The 19,993-nt window shown below is 56.0% G+C and overlaps 2 protein-coding genes across 5 annotated transcripts in view; one reads left to right on the forward strand and one right to left on the reverse strand.

Moving 5' to 3' along the window:
* Positions 1 to 6,238, forward strand: part of ABI3 (ABI family, member 3) — an 11,415-nt gene extending 5,177 nt beyond the window's left edge. The window contains exons 2-8 of one of the 2 annotated variants that reach the window (XM_012662983.1): positions 565 to 732; positions 1,755 to 1,931; positions 3,743 to 3,828; positions 4,068 to 4,163; positions 4,381 to 4,538; positions 5,057 to 5,194; positions 5,566 to 6,238. In XM_012662983.1, coding sequence (XP_012518437.1) covers positions 565 to 732; positions 1,755 to 1,931; positions 3,743 to 3,828; positions 4,068 to 4,163; positions 4,381 to 4,538; positions 5,057 to 5,194; positions 5,566 to 5,729 — 987 coding nt within the window. In that variant the 3' untranslated portion in view covers positions 5,730 to 6,238. The remainder of the gene's footprint in view (positions 1 to 564; positions 733 to 1,754; positions 1,932 to 3,742; positions 3,829 to 4,067; positions 4,164 to 4,380; positions 4,539 to 5,056; positions 5,195 to 5,565) is intronic. The other variant, XM_012662992.1, reaches the window with a different exon arrangement.
* A 909-nt stretch (positions 6,239 to 7,147) lies between these two features.
* PHOSPHO1 (phosphatase, orphan 1) lies at positions 7,148 to 13,528 on the reverse strand. Of its 3 annotated transcripts, none has more exons than XM_012663022.1 (3): positions 13,402 to 13,528; positions 9,783 to 9,878; positions 7,148 to 8,127 (listed from the first exon to the last, which is right to left on the reverse strand). In XM_012663022.1, exon 3 carries the CDS (start codon positions 8,118 to 8,120, stop codon positions 7,245 to 7,247), a length of 876 nt encoding a protein of 291 aa, XP_012518476.1. In that variant the 5' UTR covers positions 8,121 to 8,127; positions 9,783 to 9,878; positions 13,402 to 13,528; the 3' UTR covers positions 7,148 to 7,244. The 3 variants fall into 3 exon arrangements, with proteins under 3 accessions (XP_012518476.1, XP_012518485.1, XP_012518467.1); XM_012663031.1 differs by having other exon boundaries at positions 7,148 to 8,003; positions 13,293 to 13,528; XM_012663013.1 differs by having other exon boundaries at positions 13,293 to 13,528.
* Between the last annotated feature and the right edge of the window lie 6,465 nt (positions 13,529 to 19,993).

Raw genomic sequence — 19,993 nt, forward strand, 5'->3', positions numbered from 1 at the left:
CTCAGGCTGGTTTTGAACTCCTGAGCTCAAACAATCCGCCTGCCTCGGCCTCCCAGAGTGCTAGGATTACAGGCATGAGCCACCGCGCCCGGCCTGGAGAGAGCTTTTAAAGGCACACATTCATTGGCCTCACTCTTAGGCCTTGAAGGCTGAGGTTGGGGCTTGAAGTTGGCTGCTGTCTTTTAACTTAAAGAATGTCTGCTCCAGCCAGCAGTGCCTTCCTCTTCCCTTTCTACTATTCACCCCCTGCAAGCCCCAAAGGACACCCTGTTACTGAAGTCTTCAGGAAGGTAGCAAGGTCATCTCAACTCAATCCTTGGCTTAACTATTTGAGTAGGGGTATCTTTCCCTCCCCTTGCGCCCATTCCTCAAGGCCGCAGATTCACTTTTTTTTAATGTCCCCAGAGTCCCTCTTACTACAACCTCATTCTTATGGAAGCCACCCCAAACATCTAAGGGTTGCCACACTCTCCCAATTCAGCCCCCACCTTCCCTACATCCACTCCCATCCCACCCCACCCAGTGGGTGATGCTGGCCTCAGCCCAGGCCTGTGTGTATTTCAGGCCACAGACAAGCGGAAGGCGCTGGAGGAGACCATGGCCTTCACCACCCAGGCACTGGCTAGCGTGGCCTACCAGGTGGGCAACCTGGCCGGGCACACTCTGCGCATGCTGGACCTGCAGGGAGCCGCCCTGCGGCAGGTGGAAGCCCAAGTGAGCACGCTGGACCAGGTAAGGGGTGCAGGAAGGCGTCGTGCATCAGGCCACGACTCTTCAGCCCACTCAGACATTTTCTGCAGCTGAAGTTCCTTCCTGCTTTCCTCCACATGCAAACGCCCCACTCTACTGCAGAAGGTCGCCACTTCCCAAGCTTTGGGGGGCTCCTTTTCTCTGTGGCTATGCCTCGCTGCCCCATCACACTGAATTCCCTGAAGGCAGAGCTTTTTCTTTCCCTAAATTCTACCCTGGACATTAGAAAGTAATGTCTACTAATTACAGTGGCTGCACAGTACAGGACAGACGCTAATGGACCCTGCTTGCATCTAAATCAGGCGATGACTTAATAAATGTTCCAGACCCAGGATGCTTGCTTGGCAAGGCCATCTTCAGCCCTGGAAGCACTGCCACCACCACACAGTAACACCCCCGCCCCCCATTCTAGCACACACACCCTCCTCCTTCCTTCCTGGATCCTTGACCGAGGAATTGCCCCACGCAGCACATGCATAGATCCGGCGGCACATTCGGCCTGGCCTGCGCATCACCCACATGCGCAGCGCGTGGGGTGTGTCTTTTCCTCTCACCCCAGCGGACTGCAGTTCCCACCCTTTCAGTGCTGTAGGTTTCTCCATGGAACATTCCAAGAGGAAGTCAATTCACTTATTTGTCCCCCAAAGGGGAGAGCTGATCCGACCCCCACACTCTGCCACTTCCACGTCACCCTCCTCTGCTCCTGAGCCAGCCCCGTTCTCGTCTCTTTCCAGCATCCCCAGAGATGTTGTGTTTTTTCTCTTCCTCCTGTTCCTGCTCAGCTAATAATAACCCTCATTTGCTTCCACCAGGAAGTGGCTCCAAAGCGGCTCCATCCTCTCCCTGCTACTCTTTTCCCAATGGCTGTGTGGCCTTGGGGACAAAACTCACTCTTTGTCTGGACCTCCCTGCCTCTGCCTCAAAGTCCCTGTTGTCTTCCTTCCTCATGGGGAAGGGCGCTGGACACAGACTGCCCCACTGTCACCTCAAACCCTGTCATGCAGATGGCGAACATGCATATGGAGAAAGTGGCCCGAAGGGAGATCGGCACCTTAGCCACTGTGCAGCGGCTGCCCCCCGGCCAGAAGGTCATCGCCCCCGAGAGCCTGCCCCCGCTCACGCCCTACTACAGGAGACCCCTCAACTTTGGCTGCCTGGATGACATTGGCCACGGGATCAAGGTAGGGAGAGAGGGGCCTCCTCTTTCCCCACAACCCACCCTCTCCTGCCTCATGGCCCCTTTCTCTCCAGGTCCCCAACTCTCCTGCATGTTCTCATCTCAGCCTACAACCCCTTTCTTTCCTCACTCCTTGAAGTCATTATGCTGAGCCCCCCTCGTTTTGTAATCCCTGCATGACCCCCTCCCTCCATAGCTGGCCTTTACCCTGTGCTCAGATGCCGAGTGTGAGATCCTGTGCACCCCCCCTTGTGGGTGCTGGCTGTGTGGGAAGGGGAAGAGGGGGAAGGGAGAAGGCCAGGGTGTGCATGAGAGTGGCTCCCCAGCCACATGAGAACAGCAACTTCCTCTGTCTGGGGTTTGAGGTCACTGCACCGAGCAGTCACCCCAGAGCTGCTGTTGGTGGGAAGGGGTGGGGATGCAGCCACACGAAAGGGACATGGTGGAGAGACAGGGGCATGACTCTGGTGTTTTCTTCTCAGCCCATCTCCTTCTGCAAGGTAGGAGAGGCACACGCACACACACCCATCCCATTTGTCAACTCCTGTCTCCACACTGCGACATTCCGGATTAGATTAGGAGCTCTCTGTGTCTATATGATCCCTTCATATCCTTAACATACCAGTCTCCCCAAAAGGGGAAACTAAAGTATCTCCTTTGGTCACCAGGCCTCCTCCCCATCAGTAAGTTCTTCCTATTGTCCAACTTAAATTCTTTTTTACTTTTTTGAGACAGAATCTGGTTATGTTGCCCAGGCTGGTCTTGAACTCTTGGGCTCAAGTGATCCTCCCGCCTCCACCTCCCATGTGCTGGGATTACAGGCGGGAGCCGCCCCACCCTCAACTTAAACTCTTTTTTTTTTTGAGACAGAGTCTCACTCTGTGGCCTGGGCTAGAGTGCCATGGGGTCAGCCTAGCTCCCAGCAACCTCACACTCCTGGGCTCAAGCGATCTTCCTGCCTCAGCCTCCTGAGTAGCTGGGACTACAGGCATGTGCCACCATGACCGGCTAATTTTTTCTATATATTTTTAGTTGTCCAGATAATTTCTTTCTATTTTTAGTAGAGATGGGTTCTCAATCTTGCTCAGGCTGGTCTCAAACTCCTGACCTCAAGCAATCCTCCTGCCTCAGCCTCCCAGAGTGCTAGGATTGCAGGCGTGAGCCACCATGCCCAGCCTCAACTTAAACTCTTTATGCTTCAGCTCAGGTCCCTGTTGTCTTGTCTGAAGTGAAATGTAGCGAACAAAGAATATCATTTCCTATATGCTCACCTTTGGGGAAACCCCATCGCTAACAGAGGTGTCCTCCTGCATATGGGTTTACACTCTGTCATTTGTATACTTCCCTCTAAGCATCCTGGGTCCTGGTCCTCTCTGTCCTGAATTCCCCAAAGCCAGGTCTGCGAAAATGACAGATGGGACACTTATAAGTGTGATGTGTCCTGTCCTTTGCTCACCCCCTCCTCAGTCCCTGGTGGGATTGGCTCTAATCAAAGGGAATCAGCCAGGGCTCCAGCTCCCTGGCTCTGAGATGGTCTTGGGGAGGGAAGAGGGTGATGGGCCCACTCAGCCCGCTGTGGCTGCACAGAGGAAGTGGCTGTCGGCAGAACTGAGGCCCAAGGCCCGGGCAATGACGAGAGGGGGTGGGGCTGGGGGAAGGGTGGGAGAGGGGCCTGGGAAGTGGAAGGGGGAACTTGCTGTGCCGGTGCGCTCCCTCCCAGTTCTCCTCCGCCCCTCCCCCATTTTCTCTCTGGGACGAGGGTGGGGATTGGCCCCCCCACTCCAGATGCCAGCCCCACTCCCTGCACCCTTGCAGGACCTGAGCACGCAGCTGTCGCGGACCGGGACCCTGTCTCGAAAGAGCATCAAGGCGCCTGCCACACCCGTCTCTGCCACGCTGGGGTGAGGCCTAGCCTTGATCCAAATCAGCCTGGCCCTGCCCTGCGCCATCCTGAAACTCTGCTCCCCCACCCTCGCCCCCCACCAGGTGCCTCGTGCGCAACATGCCATGTTTATGCCCAGCGCCAAACTTCCTCCTCTGACAGCCGCTGCCTCCTCCTCCTCCTCCTCCTCCTCCTCCTCCTCCTCGCACCGGGCCCCTGCTTGCTCTGCTTCCCTCTACACGATGCTCCCCTCCCCAGGAGAACCCCCCGGATCCCTGAGCCGGTGCAGCCCCCCGTGGTGCCCGATGGCAAGCTCTCTGCAGCCTCATCCGCCTCTTCCCTGGCCTCGGCCGGGTGAGCTCTAAATCCGCGTGGGTGGGCGGGTGGTGGTTTTTGAGAGGGGCCTCCTGTGGGTTGTCACAGTGACTACAGGGGTTGAAGACTGCGGGTCACAGGTGCAGAGTTGGGGCAGACTCAGAGGCGGGGCTTAGAAGTGGAGGGGTGGGGCCAGTTGGGGACGCTGAGTTTGAGACGTCCCCCAACCGATCCGAGCGCTCTCTCTGGCCTTCAGCAGCGCCGAAGGTGTTGGTGGGGCCTCCACGTCCAAGGGGCAGGCAGCTCCTCCACCCCCACCTCTGCCCGGGTCCACGACCCCACCCCCTCCACCAACTGCCGACGAGGTCTTCCTGCTGCCCCCTCCGCTGGAGGAGCTGTCCCCGCCCCCGCCAGGTAAGGAGCTCCGCCCCCTCCTCCTTCCTGATCCCGGGGCCTCCCCACCTCACCCCTCCTGGATCAGACCCGGCCAGCCTCCGCGAACGCTTCCTCCTAGGAGAGCGGACGGGAGGAAAGTCCGAGGAGGTGAACTAACTTAGCACCTGCTTTATGCCAGGCCGTGTTCGAAGCTTCTCATCTATTTTCTCGTCTAAACTTAACCCTAAGCGGATCTGTACGCTCTCATTTAACAGACAAAGCAGCTGAGGCTGAGAGGTTAAGTGACTTGCTCTAGGGCTACCCAGCAAACACGTGGCAGAGTCTGGCTAACTTATACTGCTCAATCTTTCCGTGTTTACTGAACACCTACTACATGCTAGAGGCATTGTGGGAGGACCAGGACGGGTAAGGGCTGGAGGAAGATAACATAAAATGGGTGGATTCTGGAGCCCTGCTCTCCTGCTGCGAAGTTTCCAGAGGCAAATGAAGGGGAGGTCCCTGTGCCACACGTGCAGCCTTTCTGCTTTCCCTCCCAGGCCCAGAGCTGCCCCTGCCCCTGGACCTGCCCCCTCCTCCGCCCCTGGATGCGGACGAACTGGGGCTGCCGCCTCCGCCCCCGCCAGGCTTCGAGTCGGATGAGCCCGGCTGGGTCCCTGCCACATACTTGGAGAAAGGTACCTGACTCCTGGGACTGAAGGGCACCAGATCCCATCTTCCAGGTTTCTGGCTTCTGTTGCCCTGACCCCCGCACCTCCTACCCCAGAGGCATTCTTCCCTCCCTCTGCAAAGATCTGAACCTGGTATTGCCCCCCAAACCCCCACGCACTTTTTCTGATGCACTGAGCTTAGAACCAAACTGGGAGAGAGCAGCTGGCCTGGTATTGAGCACTAAGCTGAGGAGGGGTCCTGAAGGCTTGAAGGAAGCCCTCCTCTGTAGCCTTCTCCCCTAGATTCCCCCTAGAGTTCAGTATTTAAGCCCCTGCATACCCATGGGGGGAGGGCGCAAGGGGCATATCTCATGGCACCCTCTCCTCCTGCCCTGCAGTGGTGACACTGTACCCATACACTCGCCAGAAGGACAACGAACTCTCCTTCTCTGAGGGCACTGTAATCTGCGTCACTCGACGCTACTCCGACGGCTGGTGTGAGGGCGTCAGCTCGGAGGGGACTGGATTCTTCCCTGGGAACTATGTGGAGCCCAGCTGCTGACCGCCTGGGGCTCAGCTGACCAAGGCTCTACTGCAGTGGGCCTCTTGAACCCCAGGCCAAGCCAGCACCAGTCAGGGCTGGACAGGTCTGCCCACCTCTTGGGCTGTGAGCTGTTTCCTGTCCCTTGCCCCCATCGTGGAGGTAAGGGGTTCCAGGGAGAGAGAGGAGGTACCCACAGACCTGCTGCCCAGGGGAAAGAACTGAAGGCCAAGCAGTTTGTACACGGAGAATCCCTACTCCATGCAGGGTGGGGTCTCCAGCTGCAAGTGCCAACTTCGAATAAAACCAATGACCTCTTGATGACTGCCCCAAAGGGAGAGGGGGCAGGGGAGAAGAGGGATTGAATGGCATGCCAGTTCTAGGGATCCTGCTAATCACAGCCCGCCACCCCCAACCCAGATGCTCCTAGCAGCTGCCTCTTCCCCATTTCCTCAGTGCTCACTGAGTGCCACCTACACCAGGCCCCAGATGCCTCTGCAGTCATTGACTGCAACTGGCTCTTTTGCCCACGGCTTGCTGTGTGTGTTGTGTTCAGTCTTGGTTTCTCAAGCTGGGCACGTGCCCAAGCGTGGGGACGATATCCCTGACTTAAGTGGGGGCTCTCTGAGAGCAGAAAGCAACCTCACTCTCACCCCAAGACTGCGGCGCCAGAGAGATCTCAGTCGTCTCTTCCCCCTTCACCTCCTTTATAGTTTTAAAACACCAGAGGGAGGAGAGGCTTGGGTTTCGCTGGTTCTGCTTAAAAACATCATGGCTTTCTGTTCCAAACGAGAGGAGGGGGGCGACTTTGGCAAAGTCCCTGCTCTCTTGCTGCATAGACGAGGCTGGGGTGCGAGGAGACACGGTCACACGCTACCAGGTCCCAGACTGGCCAAACCCGAGCGGGACAGTGTGCTACCTCCTTCCACCACCGGGAGGCGGCTGGTCCCTCCGGTTTTTTTCCTTTGGGGGTGCTAGAGGGATGGGCCGGTGGCGGGGGGGGGTCGGGGGCCGAAGGCAAAAAGGTGTAGCGAGTACAGAAATAGCCTGGGGTTGCGGTGGGTGAAGTAAGATCGAGGAGGCCTGGGACGGTCGGCAGGGATCCTTGTGGCCATGAGTATGTCGGGGTCCTGGGTTCCCTTGACAGAAGACTGGAGGGGCGGTCAGGCGCCCGAGTCGGCAGTTACAGCAGTGGGAGACTTTCCTTCTCTCACCTGCGGGCGCACCTTCCTCGCAGCTGAAGGGCACGGTTTGTGGAAACACCCCGCGTTGGTCCAGACTCCGGAAGTTAACTGTTTGCGGTGGAACCGAACTGGGGGGGGGAGGCAGCCGAGCTGGGTTAACCGCACAGATACGGACGGCTTCGAGTCCCCCTCCCCCAGCCCCCAAATGGACAAGATTCCAGAAACTCCCCGAGGGACATAGCAAAGCGAAAGGGAAAGGGAGTAGTTAAACTAGGTTTGTCTTTCCCAATTCCCCCCTCCCCGCCCCCTCCTCCGCCTGTCCGCCCGGGGCGCCCCCTGCAGGCGGCCGTCCTCAGCACGTCTTCAGCACCTGTTGCAGGTGGAGGCGCACGTCGGCGGCCGTTTCCCAGGGCACCACGCTGGCGCGGACCGAGCTGGGCTCGGCCTTCTGCGCCTCCTGGATGAGGCGGTGCATGGGATAGCCGTGGCGCGGGAAGGCCACGTCGCCGCCCGCCAGCAGCCCCATGGGGCAGAAGTCGTTGGCGCCGTCGCCCACGTAGAAGAGGCGCTCGAAGTGCACGCCGTCGTGGGCCCGCTCGCGCAGGTAGTCGCTGAGCACCTTGTGCTTGCACATGTTGGCGGGGCAGCGCGTGCAGCTGTGGGTGTGGAAGGGCCGCAGCGCCAGCAGTCCCCGCGCGTCGGGCCCCGACGGGTTGCTGAGGATGCGGCGGAACAGGCCGTGGTGGCCGGCGGCGCGCAGCGCGCTCTCCACGCCAAAGGTGTTGGCATCGGAGATGAGAATAACCTCGAAGCAGGCACCCTGCTTGGCCACAAACTGCAGCAGGTCGCCCATGCCCGGCGACAGGGGGATGGCTTCGTAGATGACACGCAGGTCCCGCGGCCGCACGCCCTGCTCGCCTAGGTACTTGAAGACGCGCTGCATGTACTCGTTGTAGAAGCCCTCGCGGTAGGTGGCACGCAGGCTCTCGGGCAGCCGCTGGCCCGGCGCGGCACGCACGATTGAGTCGTCACTGTTTTCGTCCACGATGGTCTCATCGAAGTCGAAGATCAGGAGGAAGCGAGGCGCGCCCTGCGCGGCCATCCCGCCGTCCTGGGAGCAGAGGGGAGAGCAGCAGCAGGAGGAGGAAGGGGCAAGCGAGAGGGGGCGCGGCGGGAGCCGGCCGGAGAGAGGCTGGTTAGCGGGCCACGGCCAGAGGTGCTGGCACATCCAAGACCTGAGGAGGACCCAAGGATGGTTAAGCTGGGAGGAGTCCCCCACACCACCACCCCCATCCCCAGCCTTCCCTGCCTACCCCTTGGCACCTCTCAGTTAACTGCGCTGGGGTGTATGCCCAGAGGACCATCCTACTCTTGAACCCAGATGGGCTTCTGTTTCTGCTACTCTCATCTGGAGCTTAATGAGAGGTCAGCTTAAAAGACAGGAAGAGCAGCTTCCAAGGATCACTGCTTTGCGGGGGTTTCTGGACTAGACTGGAGACTTCCAAAGGCTCCCTATTGTAGAGAGGGTGGCGGGAACTCTCCAGTCCCTCATTCCCTAGCAGAATCAAGGGAAACCACCCCTTCACCTGACTAGAGCAGCTTCCGCATCCCATTTTTGTGCCATGGGGAGCCAATGGCTCGTGGGATTGAGATGGACAGTAAGGAGGCCCACTCCTTCCTTTTGGAGTCATCCAAGGCACGTGAACAATGAAGCCTGATGGGAGCTAAGTGCCAGGCTGGCGGGTTAGGTGCCTGGGCCTCTGGGCCAGAGAACTGGATTTTAGCCCTTGGAATAACTAGGTAGGTAGACTGACCACATGAGACTCAGGAAGGCTCTCTGGGAGCTGCTTCCGGCCAGATGGTACTGGGCAGGGGGAGGGGTCCAGGGGTCGGGCACGGCTTCTCCAGAGATTTTTAGGGCCCTGTGCTGACAGCTCATCACTAATCACTTGCCAATTCCCCGGGAGGAACGTGTCAGCGGGTGGGGTTTCTGCCAGAGTCCGAAGCAAGACGGCAGCAGGAGAAGCAGTGGGGCTTAGGGAGGTGGGAGCCTCCCGCACCAGGCCACGACATACCTGGGAGACAGTAAGGGAGAGGAGAGAGAGCAGCAGTGGCTGAAAAGGCAGAGGAGGAGTGAGCAGGTAATGGGGATGTGGTGGGGGGCTAGGAGGAAGTCATGCCAGGGGTTCTCAGAGACAGACCGCTGGGCAGGAATGCAGAGTAGGGGTGGGGGAGCCCCAGGAAGTGGGCCAGAGTCATGTTGAGGAGGGAAGGGTGGGGGGCAGGGTGGGAGAGGATGGGGGACAACAGGGAAAGTGTCAGGGCACAAAGGCAAACAAATAGAGTCAGCAGGAGCCCTCAGCACACCCGCCACCTTTGCCGGCCAGTGCATGAGAGGGACAGAGCAAGCAGATCACATGCAGCTTCCAGATATCAACACTCGGCCTCTCTCCCTCCCAGCCTCCCACCCCAGTTAATCAAGGTGGAACCATTCCTCCTTCTGGTTTCTTCCTAACCCCTTCTCTAATATTCCTGGGATGTTTATGGCCTGGCACACCTTGAGAAACAAGTCCAAGTTCCTTATTTCAGAGTTGAGATTTGAACCTGGCTATCTGCTTCCCTCACACAACCGTCCCTTCAGCCTCATCCCTGGAGTCACCCTCTGCTCTCACCAACATCCAGCTGGGAGTCTCAGTGGCCCAGTGTTCCTGGAGTTGAGGATGTAAAATATCAGGATTCCACACCGGGAATGGAAGCTTCCAGGGATTAATGAAGCCCCAGTGGAGGTGAGGACAAGCCTAAAAGGGGTTGGATAGGGTCCTCCCACCCTGTGATGGAAAGGGAGGGGCTGAGGCCTCATCCTAAGAGACCCCTGGAGGGAGCCACTTACCCTAGACAGGCATCGGAGGCCAGAAACTGGGAAACACGCACTCATGGTCAGTACATCACCCTGGGCGCCACCTGCAGGGACTCGGTTGGCCTCCAGCTGTCACAACCACAAAAGTTTGTTTGAGGGTGCTCAGTAGGCTGGCTTTGCTTCTAGCACTAATACCCACCTGGGCTTGGCCCTTCTGCTGAGCCCCAGGAGCCACTTCCGGGGTCTCAGAAAAACCCACCCCTCACATAGGCCCAGCACTTCTAGACCACAGAGTACCTTGCTAAGGCATCCTCTTAGCAATCCCCTACAACCCCGAGAGATGCCAGAGGATATTACTGGAGACCCAGAGAGGTTAACGGACTTGCCCAAATATTACTCACTGTAAGTGGCAGGGACAGATCTCAAACCCAGGCCTCAGAGTTGAGACTAGTGCTTTTTTTCTCTGGTATGATCCTGGTCCCGTATGTGTGTATGGTACATCACAGTTTACAAATCACCTTCACTCATATTCTCTCACTGCTCATCACAAAAGTATGAGTTCAGCAAATGAGAAGGCTCAGAGAGGTTAACTAACTGCCATGCTGTTTGCATGGGGCAGAGCCTGGGTCATGAACACCTTGCCACAGCTTTGCCTTCCTGATGCCCCCAAAAGGGAAGGGGCAGATGACTCAGGGCTTACTGTACCATAGCTGGGGGGCTGAGGCCTCCAGCTGCATCCCCACAAGTGATCCTGGACTGGCCTCCCCTGTGCTTTCAGGGATCCAGCAGTCAGACAAGAGAGACAGGTTGAAATCTCTGCTGGACTTTGCTGTGTGGCTTTGGGGACTGGGTTTGGCCTCTTGGAGGCCTTTGCCAAGACAGATACAAAGGACACCACCTATAGTTTCCAGTGCCTCCCTATGCTCCCACCCCTCCTCCTGGGGTTGAATCAGAGACCAGAGGCAGCTGGGACTTAACTGGAAAGATATTGAGATCCAGGAGACCAGACCAGGAGAGGAGCAAAGGTCTGGCTAGCTGCCGCCCTCTGGTGGTGGCAATGGGTGACACTGTAAACCCCTCTGACTTTGTCAATGACATTCTACCCTCACCATCCCAGGACAGCAGGGAGAAGCAGCTGCCCCCAAGACAGAGATGTCCCACATCCCGGCAGCAGAGCACAGGCTCTGGCCCCCTCCACCTTGAGGTGCCCCCTCCCTCCCAACTCTCTGACCACACATGTATTAAACCCTTCAGCGGGGGTGGGATGTGGGTATCAGTTTTTTCCCTAAGAACTTTTAATCTTGGAGTTGGGAGGGGTGGTCAAAGCTGGGCCGGCAGTGTGCAAAGAGAGGGAGAGGGTGGAAGAGAAGATGGTGGGAAAGGAAGGGAGGGAGGCATTGGCGACATGGGAATGACCATCCCCAGTCCCCATCAGGAGTTCCAGCCTTCTCAAATCCTGGCTGTCTACACGGTCAACCTTGGCCAGGTGAGTCAGAGGAGAAAGGTCAGGGATGCCACTGTCATGGTAAAAGCAAACACGGACAGGCACGTGTCATGTGGAGAGAAGCAAGGGGCAGATACAAAGAAAAGTGTCACCAGCAGCCACCCAGAGACCAACTTTCAACCCATAGAAAAGAGTCTCATTACTTTGCCCTTGTTTTCTTTTCTTTCCTTTTTTAAAAAAATATTCTCTTGATCTTTATGTTCAAAACTTCTCATTTCTTGCCGGGCGCGGTGGCTCACGCCTGTAATCCTAGCACTCTGGGAGGCTGAGGCGGGCGGATTGTTTGAGCTCAGGAGTTCGAGACCAGCCTGAGCAAGAGCGAGACCCCGCCTCTACTAAAAATTAGAAAGAAATTAATCGGCCAACTAAAAATATATAGAAAAAACTAGCCGGGCATGGTGGCGCATGCCTGTAATCCCAGCTACTCGGGAGGCTGAGGCAGAAGGATCACTTGAGCCCAGGAGTTTGAGGTTGCTGTGAGCTGGCCGACACCACGGCACTCACTCTAGCCCGGGCAAAAGAGTGAGACCCTGTCTCAAAAAAAAAAACAAACAAAACAAAAAAAAACTTCTCATTTCTCATCATAAAAGACACAGTTACATTTTTCCATCTAATAATAATATTTAGGGAAATCAGTTAAACACTTATTATTTGGTGAGTTGCCCTCATTTCTTTTAGTCTCCAGAGGAGAATGCCAGGCCTCCTGGGTTTCTTCCCCTGGAAACTGAGGCCATGCTGTGATGCCCCACCCCACCCCACAGGGTCAGAGGGACCCTGTCCCCAGATGGAATCTGGCTCCTGTGATGTTCCAAATGGTCTCTCACCTCTGGCAGCTTTGTCCTGAGTGATCAAATCCTTTTGTGGTCACCAAAGAGAAAAGGGGGGCAGGACCTCTGAGCTTCTCCCACAGGCTAGAGCAGGGAGAGGAGAAGGGTTTCTAGGGGGTGGCAGAGAGTCCATATTCCTGTCCCATCTAAAAGCAGTGCCACCTCCCTGATCCCACACTGGGTCAGACTCCTACCTGCTCCCTCCTGCCTTTTACACAAATGCTCTCAGATTAAATCTGTAGGATAGGGTGGAAAGGAGACATAGATCTCTGGTTGGCATAGGCCCTGAGTTCGAAGTTTCTCTCTTAGTGGATGGATGGAGCCCCAAGGAAAGTTTTGAGATAATTTTCCACCAGAAATGTGCAGGATGACGATGGCAGCATGAGGACCCCAGAAATACAACAGTAACAAGCCCTCTCTGGCCAAGAACAAGTCTCCTCCTATCAGTCACTAGAAATCAGATCCAGCAACTAAGGTGGAACTCCCTCCCTCCCCCAGACAGCATCCCAGGCTTGACCACCTTCCTTGCTCACCACCACCCCCAGGTAGCAAATAGGAAAAACAGAGACCCAGAGAAGTCAGGCTAACATGGTGGGGTCACACAGCATCAGGGTCAGGATTAGAACTCAGGCATCTCTGGTGTCTCTTGGGCAAACTGCAGCTGGAGTGTCCCCTATTGCCCTGGGGGCCCCCTTGGGCTGTGAGCTTGAGGTCCTGACCAGCTGGCGGTGATGATCCGGCGCCCTGGTGCCCATGAGGCATTTGGGACTAGGCGTCACCTCTGGGCTCTCCCTGCGTGGGCAGACAAGCTAGGAGGGGATCCTCACGGGGCAGGGGCAGGGGCAGGGAGGTGGCAGCTGCCGGTGGGGTGGGGGGAGAGATATTTTTAGAGGTGACTGGAAAGCCAGCACTCTGGCACACCCCCAGCTGGCGGGCGCTTCGCTCCAATGCGGGCGGGGGGTGAGCAGCTCGGGAGAGGACTTGTGGGTGGCGGGGAGCAAGGGGGCACCGATTCCTTGGCTTTGCCAGAGTCGGGGACAGAGGGACACCCGGGCGCCACGTTCCTGGGGTAGGAGAGAGTAGGGGACTCACTCCTCTGCTCCAGGACTCTCCCACGGCCAGGCGCGTGAAGGAGCGCCTTCAAACTCTAAACAGCCCCCACCCCGCGCTGGGACCCCAGCCCTCCCCTAGCTCCCGGAGCCCAGGACTCACGTGGGGGCGGCGGCGGCAGAGGTCTGTCCCGGCTGAGTTTGGAGTGTACGGAGTGGGGAGGGGGGCTAGCTGAGGTATCTGGGCGCTGGATGGAGCAAAGGGTGCTTACGGGATTTGGAGGGCACGCGGTGTCTTATCCACCCCCGGGTGTCTGGGCTCCGGCTCACGAGTCCCTCCAGTCCCGAGGGACTGTGGATGATGTGCGTCTGGGCCGTCCCCTCCACCTGCCCCCCATCCCCCCGGGCCGCCGCCGCGTCCCCTTTAAATGCCCGGGAGCCGGAGCCGGAGCCGGAGCCGCGGCCGGCGCTGCGGCTGCTGCAGCAGCCGGGCCCACCGCAGTCCCCACACGTCACAAGCGACAATCCAATCACAGCGGGGCCGGCGCATATCAAAGGGACGGGCCGCCCGTGGCCACGCCTCCCGGCTGCCGCCGAGGCTCCGGGAGCCCGAGCCAAGGTGGGATTGGCCGCTGGGGCAAAGGCTAGGAGGGTGGCGATGGAGCACGTCCCTCCCGAGGAGCGCAGGTCGGGGGCGCGCTCAGTAGAGCGGCTGTGGGCATGTCCGTAAACCCCTGCCCACACGCCCAAGTACCAGCGCTGCGGACTTTCCCAACCGCCGCCTCCAGGGCTCTGATCCCGAGATGAGCAGACATGCACCTCCACCTCGGCCCGTTCCGCTCGCGGTTCCAGCGGCGTCGCAGTGCCCGGCCCGGGCCTCGGGACCCTTTCCCCAGTTAACAGGTCACTCCCCCACTCCTCCACCCCGTGAACACTTAGTTGGCGGTGAGGGGGCGAACAGTTTGTCCCTTTGCAAATGGTACTATAAATTTAAAAGCAAACTTTCTCCTCTGCTTCCTAGGAGTCCGTTCCTAGCCGTCCCCTCATTCCCCTCCCCCAACCTTTTGGCCCTCCCGGGGTGAGGGGAAAGAGAAAAGTGTTGAAGGATGAAAGAGGTGAAATTTGTATTTACTGAGAACATACTATAAACCGGGCACGCGGGTAGGTCACTGCATTTATGGTTGCGTGTTCACAACACTCGGGATAACTCCTGTGCCTAAGCGTTCAGACCCAGGCACCCTTCACTCCATTGGGTTGCAAAAGGGTGTGTAGGTGGGGAGAACGCAGCTGCCGCCACGCCTGGGTCTCACTCCAGTCCTTCCTAAGCCTTCCCCTGCTCCACTCCCAGAAGACGGCCAGGTCTGGGAGCCGGTGGGGCTGGAAATCAGGAGGAATGAGGGTCAACGAGGAATTACCCTTCTGTCTGCGCTAGGGGCTGGGGGTTCATTAATAAATAAGACAAGTGTGCGCCCTATTTCCATGTGTACAAAGGGGCCTGAACACTTTAAAGCTACAAACCTGATCAAGGCACTCGCTCCCTTCCTTAAAACCTTTGACCGTGACCCACAGTGCCCCGCCTCCTTAACTGGCTTGCTGCCAGGCTTCATGTCACTCGCACCCGTCTTCACTCCTCACTCCTTCCCATTCACCAGCACACCTGCTCTTTCTCTCCTTGGGACCTCCCTCCTCCAGGAACACGCTTCTTCCCCCATGCCAGCCGCATTTGCTGGGCACACTCAGCTGTCAGCCTCAGCATCATCTCTGCCAGCTCTGCCCGTTACACATCCCGGCCCCTTTTATTACACTAGCCACATGCATACTACCTGAGCACTTGGTGGGTGCTGGAAAATTTTTGCATGTGTCCACTTGTGTAATGTCACAACCCTATGAAATGGGAGCAGTTCAGTCTCATTTTACTGTTGGGAAATCAAGGCACAGAGAGTTGAACTTGCCCAGGATCACCCCACTGGTGACTGGTAGGGCTGGGATAGCAACCTGGTTTCCTTAACCATTACCTCACACTGTCCCTCTCGTTCAACGTCCGGCATCCCTCCTCTCCTGTGAGCGACGTGAGGGCACATTTATGAATGTACCCCCAGCCCCTGGCATGGCCATCCTGCCACACAGTGGGCCTTAGGTGTTTGTGATCAAATCAATCAAGTCTCCTGCTATGTTCAGCCTCCAGGATAGTGATCCACTTGTATTCCCTATTTTTTTTTTTTTTGAGACAGAGTCTCACTCTGTTGCCCAGGCTAGAGTGCCATGGTGTCATCCTAGCTCACAGCAATCTCAAACTCCTGGGCTCAAGCGATCCTCCTGCCTCAGCCTCCCGAGTAGCTGGGACTACAGGCATGAGCCACCATGCCCGGCTAATTTTTTCTATATATTTTTAGTTGTCCGATTAATTTCTTTCTATTTTTAGTAGAGACGGGATCTTGCTCTTGCTCAGGCTGGTCTCGAACTCCTGAGCTCAAACAATCCGCCCACCTCGGCCTCCCAGAGTGCTAGGATTACAGGCATGAGGCACTGCGCCTGGCCCCCTATTTTTTTTTGAGACACAGTCTCTGTAACCTGGGCTAGAGGGCCATGGCATCAGCTTAGCTCACTGTAACCTCAAACTCCTGGGCTTAAGGGATCCTCCTGCCTCAGCCTCCCAAGTAGCTGGGACTACAGGCACGTTCCACCATGCTGGCTAATTTCTTTTATTTTTGGTAGAGATGGGGTCTCCCTCTTGCTCAGACTGGTCTCAAACTCCTGGCCTTAAGCGATCTTCCTGCCTTGGCCTCCCAGAGTGCTGGGATTACAGGTGTGAGCCACTGCCCCTGGCCTGCATTCCCTCATTTTATCTTCACAATAACAAGTTGTTCCAGTATTATCCTCATTTACAAGGAAATTGACACTCAGAGATAAAATGATTTGTTCAGGGTCACACAAGTGCCCTGGAGGCAAGTGATCCAATCCTGACCCTCTGATGCAATTAGCAGCAGTTTCAACCATTTTCCAAATTCACTGATGGGGTCCGGAGAAGAATAGGCGGATATCTTCTTGTGGCTACTGGTGGCCTCAAGTTTTTACTGCCCAGCTCTGCCTTCCAGCCCAGCGGTGGGAATGCCAGAGCTCACAGGTGCTATGTGCAAAGCACCTTTGTGAAATAAGTGTTGAAACTCCTAATTCTCCCTACACCAAAAATACCAGAAGACAAATCCTGTCTGTCAACTTTTACTTTCTCTTCTCATTGTGCCAGTGAGTAAGCAATTGGATGATCACTCATGTGCTTAAAGATGGGGACAGAAACGGACTGGGAAGCCCATCCCCCAGTTGTCTGGGGCATCTGCCTAGCACACAGGCTGCAGATCTGCCTCTCCGTGTGCAGGTTCCACCTTAGGACTCGGGTCAGTCGACCTGGCAGGCCGTGTGTGTGAATAGGAGTCATCTTAGGTGATAGGGCTCACTGGAGTCCCCAGTGAACCATGACTCAGGAGGCCAGGGATGGTGCAATCCACCTGGTCTTCACAAAGAGGGCATGTCCCTTGCCCAGGCTTTCAGTGTTAGAGCCAAAGAGGCCAGGAATTCAAGGACTTGGCCTCTTGCTCGTCAATTGGCCTCGGGGTGGTTGGTGCTCGGGTGAGAGGGAGGGGCAGATCAGTTTGAGTTTAGTCCACACACCTCACCCGGGGAAGGCACACAGTCCCCACAACCACCCTGGTAGATGGGGTTTAGTACAGTATTCACATTTTTACAAATGAAAAAGCAGAAGCTCCGGGACATTAAGAAAGCACCTTGCCCAAGGATGCTGTGTAGCAAGCGGCGGTCAGGCCGGATGGTTCAGGTCCATACCGCTCTGTCTGCCCCCAAATGGAAAAAAGACAGGGCCCTCCAGTGATCTGGGGATTGAGGAGAGTGGGCTTAGGAGGAAGAGGCCACCGAAAGTGTCTTGTTCTGGCAGTTCTGTAAGATCTGTTGTAGGGCACTCTGGGTCTAAGATCATGTGCTGACCAAGGGCTGAATAAACCCCTTCTGGGCCTCAAAATCCCCTTTCTAGAAAACAGTTGCTAATATTGATAGAGCGCTTACTGTCTGCCAAGCAGTGTCCTAAAAATCTCAATCAATTCATTCTTACATCAGCCCTATAATCTACTCATTCACCCATTTTACAGATAAAAAAATAAGGGACAGGATAGTATGTAACTAGCCCAAAGTGTCACAGAGCTAGGAAGCTGCAGAAGCAAGACTTGAATCCAGTCAGTTGTCTGCAGATCTTTTAAATTTTTTTTCTTTTTTGGAGGCAGAGTCTTGCTCTGTCACCCCTGCTACAGTGCAAAGGTGTCATCACAGCTCACTGCAACCTCAAACTCCTGGGCTCAAGTGATCCTCCTGCTTTAGCTTCCCAGGTAGTTGAGACTACAGGCGAGCACCACCACGCCCAGCTAATTTTTTCTGTTTTTAGTAGAGACAGGGTCTTGCTCTTGCTCAGGCTGGTCTCGAACTCCTGAGCTCAAGTGATCCTCCCACCTTGGCCTTCCAGAGTGCTGGGATTACAGGCTTGAGGCCCCGCCAGAGCCACATTCTTTTTTTTTTTTTTGAGACAGAGTCTCACTCTTTTGCCCGGGCTAGAGTGCCATGGCGTCAGCCTAGCTCACAGCAACCGCAAACTCCTGGGCTCCAGCTAGCCTCCTGCCTCAGCCTCCCGAGTAGCTGGGACTACAGGCATGCGCCACCATACCCGGCTAATTTTTTCTATGTATGTATTTTTAGTTGTCCAGATAATTTCTTTCTATTTTTTTTAGTAGAGACGGGGGTCTCGCTCTTGCTCAGGCTGGTCTCGAACTCCTGACCTTGAGTGATCCACCCGCCTCGGCCTCCCAGAGTGCTAGGATTACAGGCGTGAGCCACCACGCCCCGGCCCAGAGCCGCATTCTTAACCAGAGCATCACGAGGCCTGCCCTAAAGACAGTGCTTTTCAGTTTTTTTTCACTGATCACACTTTTTGGCCTATCAGTTACTGTCTGTTAAGTTAGAAGGTTGAGAGTTCCTTGAACTTTGGCTTATACAACACAGTCTGACTCGGAATCAGCATAGCTGGGTTTGAACTTGTGTGACGTCAGACAAGTTGTCCCCCTTTGGACCTCATTTCCCTACTTGGGCAGAAAATTGTCAAGATCTGACCAGTTTTGAGAATCCTCTGTTATTTAAAGCAGATCAGGGCGGGGCGCAGTGGCTCATGTCTGTAATCCTAGCACTCTGGGAGGCTGAGGCGGGAGGATCGCTTGAGGTCAGGAGTTGGAGACCAGCCTGAGCAAGAGGGTGACCCGGTCTCTAAAAAAAAAAGGAGACCAGAGAGGGAGTCTTGGTTGCTCCTCCCCTCACAGCACAGTAGAAGCCAAACAGCCCCCCAAGAACCCTCGTTTCCAAACCAGAGCTAGCCCCAGTCTTTCCTCTCCTCAGAGGCCCTGGGTGGAGGTCCCAAGGGTGGGGGCAGGTGCAGGAACGGGCTCTCAGCCAGTACAGGAGGAGCTGGGGGCAGAAACATCCCTGCTCCCCTCTCTGCACAGGCAGCAGCCTGCCTGGCCACTTGGGTCCACAGCGCCAGGAGGACACGGTGATAAGCATTTTTGAAATATTCTGGCCTGAGTCCCTGGGCTCACCCAAACGCGCAGAAACCTGTCTGCTTCCCTTGATGCATTTCCAAAATCCATCCCCCGTCCTCCCCGTAGGGGAAAGGCTTGGTTTCATTTTCAAACCCTGGGCTACGAATTGGCCCTCCAGGCTCTAGTTCTGGCTTGTTCAACCTGAGTTTTGAATTGCCCTTTTATGGATCCAAATATGCTGTCCCTCTCCTACCCTGTCCTTGGAAGATTCTGGCAATGACATAGGTCAAGCTCAGATCTCTGGAGCTGGGTCCCACCAGTAGCCGTGGACAGTCTGTATCCTCCTGCTCTCCCAGGCATTGCTACAATATGGCTACTCATTTCTTTGTGCTCTCATTACTTCAACACATATTAACGGCATCAGGCACTGGGAGGTATAATATTGAGGAAGACATAGATCTTGCCCTCAAGGAGCTTACAGTCTAGAGAAGAGACCTGGACGAGCACACAGGCCTTGACAAATGAGTAACATCAGGGAGGTATTGTCTGCTCTACCAGTGCCCGCCAGGGAATTCTGTCTCGTCCTTTAGCAGGTGAGGTGCCTCCAGGAGACCCATAATCCAGGGATTGGGTCCCCCAGAGTTTTCCCATCTTGACCACCCCCAACTCTTGTTCTTCACTGCTGCTGGCTGTCCCCTCCCCTCTCCACCCTCCCTGTGCAGCCCAGAGACACCCCAGGATAACCTGCCCACCCCATTTGCTTCCTGCCCTCCCCCACTGCCTTTCCTAGTCCCGGCCTTGTCTCCCTACGGCAAACGCATCCTGCCCTCCCTCCATAAGCAGCAATGGTGGGGAGCACTGTGGCAAGGGGAGCAGGATAAGAGTGTGGAAAGAATTCAGGTTCAAGTACCAGGCATGGTCCTCCCTAGCTGTGTAGCCTTAGCCAAGCCACCCAGCCTCCGCCTTTCTTTTTTTTGTTTTTTTTTTTAGCTTATAAACAACAGAAATTTATTCCTTATAGTTCTAGAGGCTGGGAAGTTCAAGATAAGTCACTGGCAGATTCAGTGTCTGGTGAGGGCCCACTTTCTGGTTCATAGATGGTGCTTTCATTGTTTCCTTTCCGGCGGAAGGGAAAAGGGGTCTGTCTTTCTCGGGCCTCTTTTATAAGGGAACTAATCCTGATCATGAGGGCCTCGCCCCCACGACTTCATCGCCTTTCAAAGGCCCTGCCTTCTAATACCATTACCTTGGGGTTAAGGATTTCAACATGCGAATT

This window comes from Propithecus coquereli, unplaced genomic scaffold (assembly GCF_000956105.1).
Source record: "Propithecus coquereli isolate 6110/MARCELLA unplaced genomic scaffold, Pcoq_1.0 Scaffold119, whole genome shotgun sequence".
NCBI classification, from domain to species: domain Eukaryota; kingdom Metazoa; phylum Chordata; class Mammalia; order Primates; family Indriidae; genus Propithecus; species Propithecus coquereli.

What these genes read in the sequence shown, in the direction of transcription:
- PHOSPHO1 (XM_012663022.1), bottom strand. Translation starts at nt 8,120, where the DNA reads ATGTGCCAGCACCTCTGGCCGTGGCCCGCTAACCAGCCTCTCTCCGGC.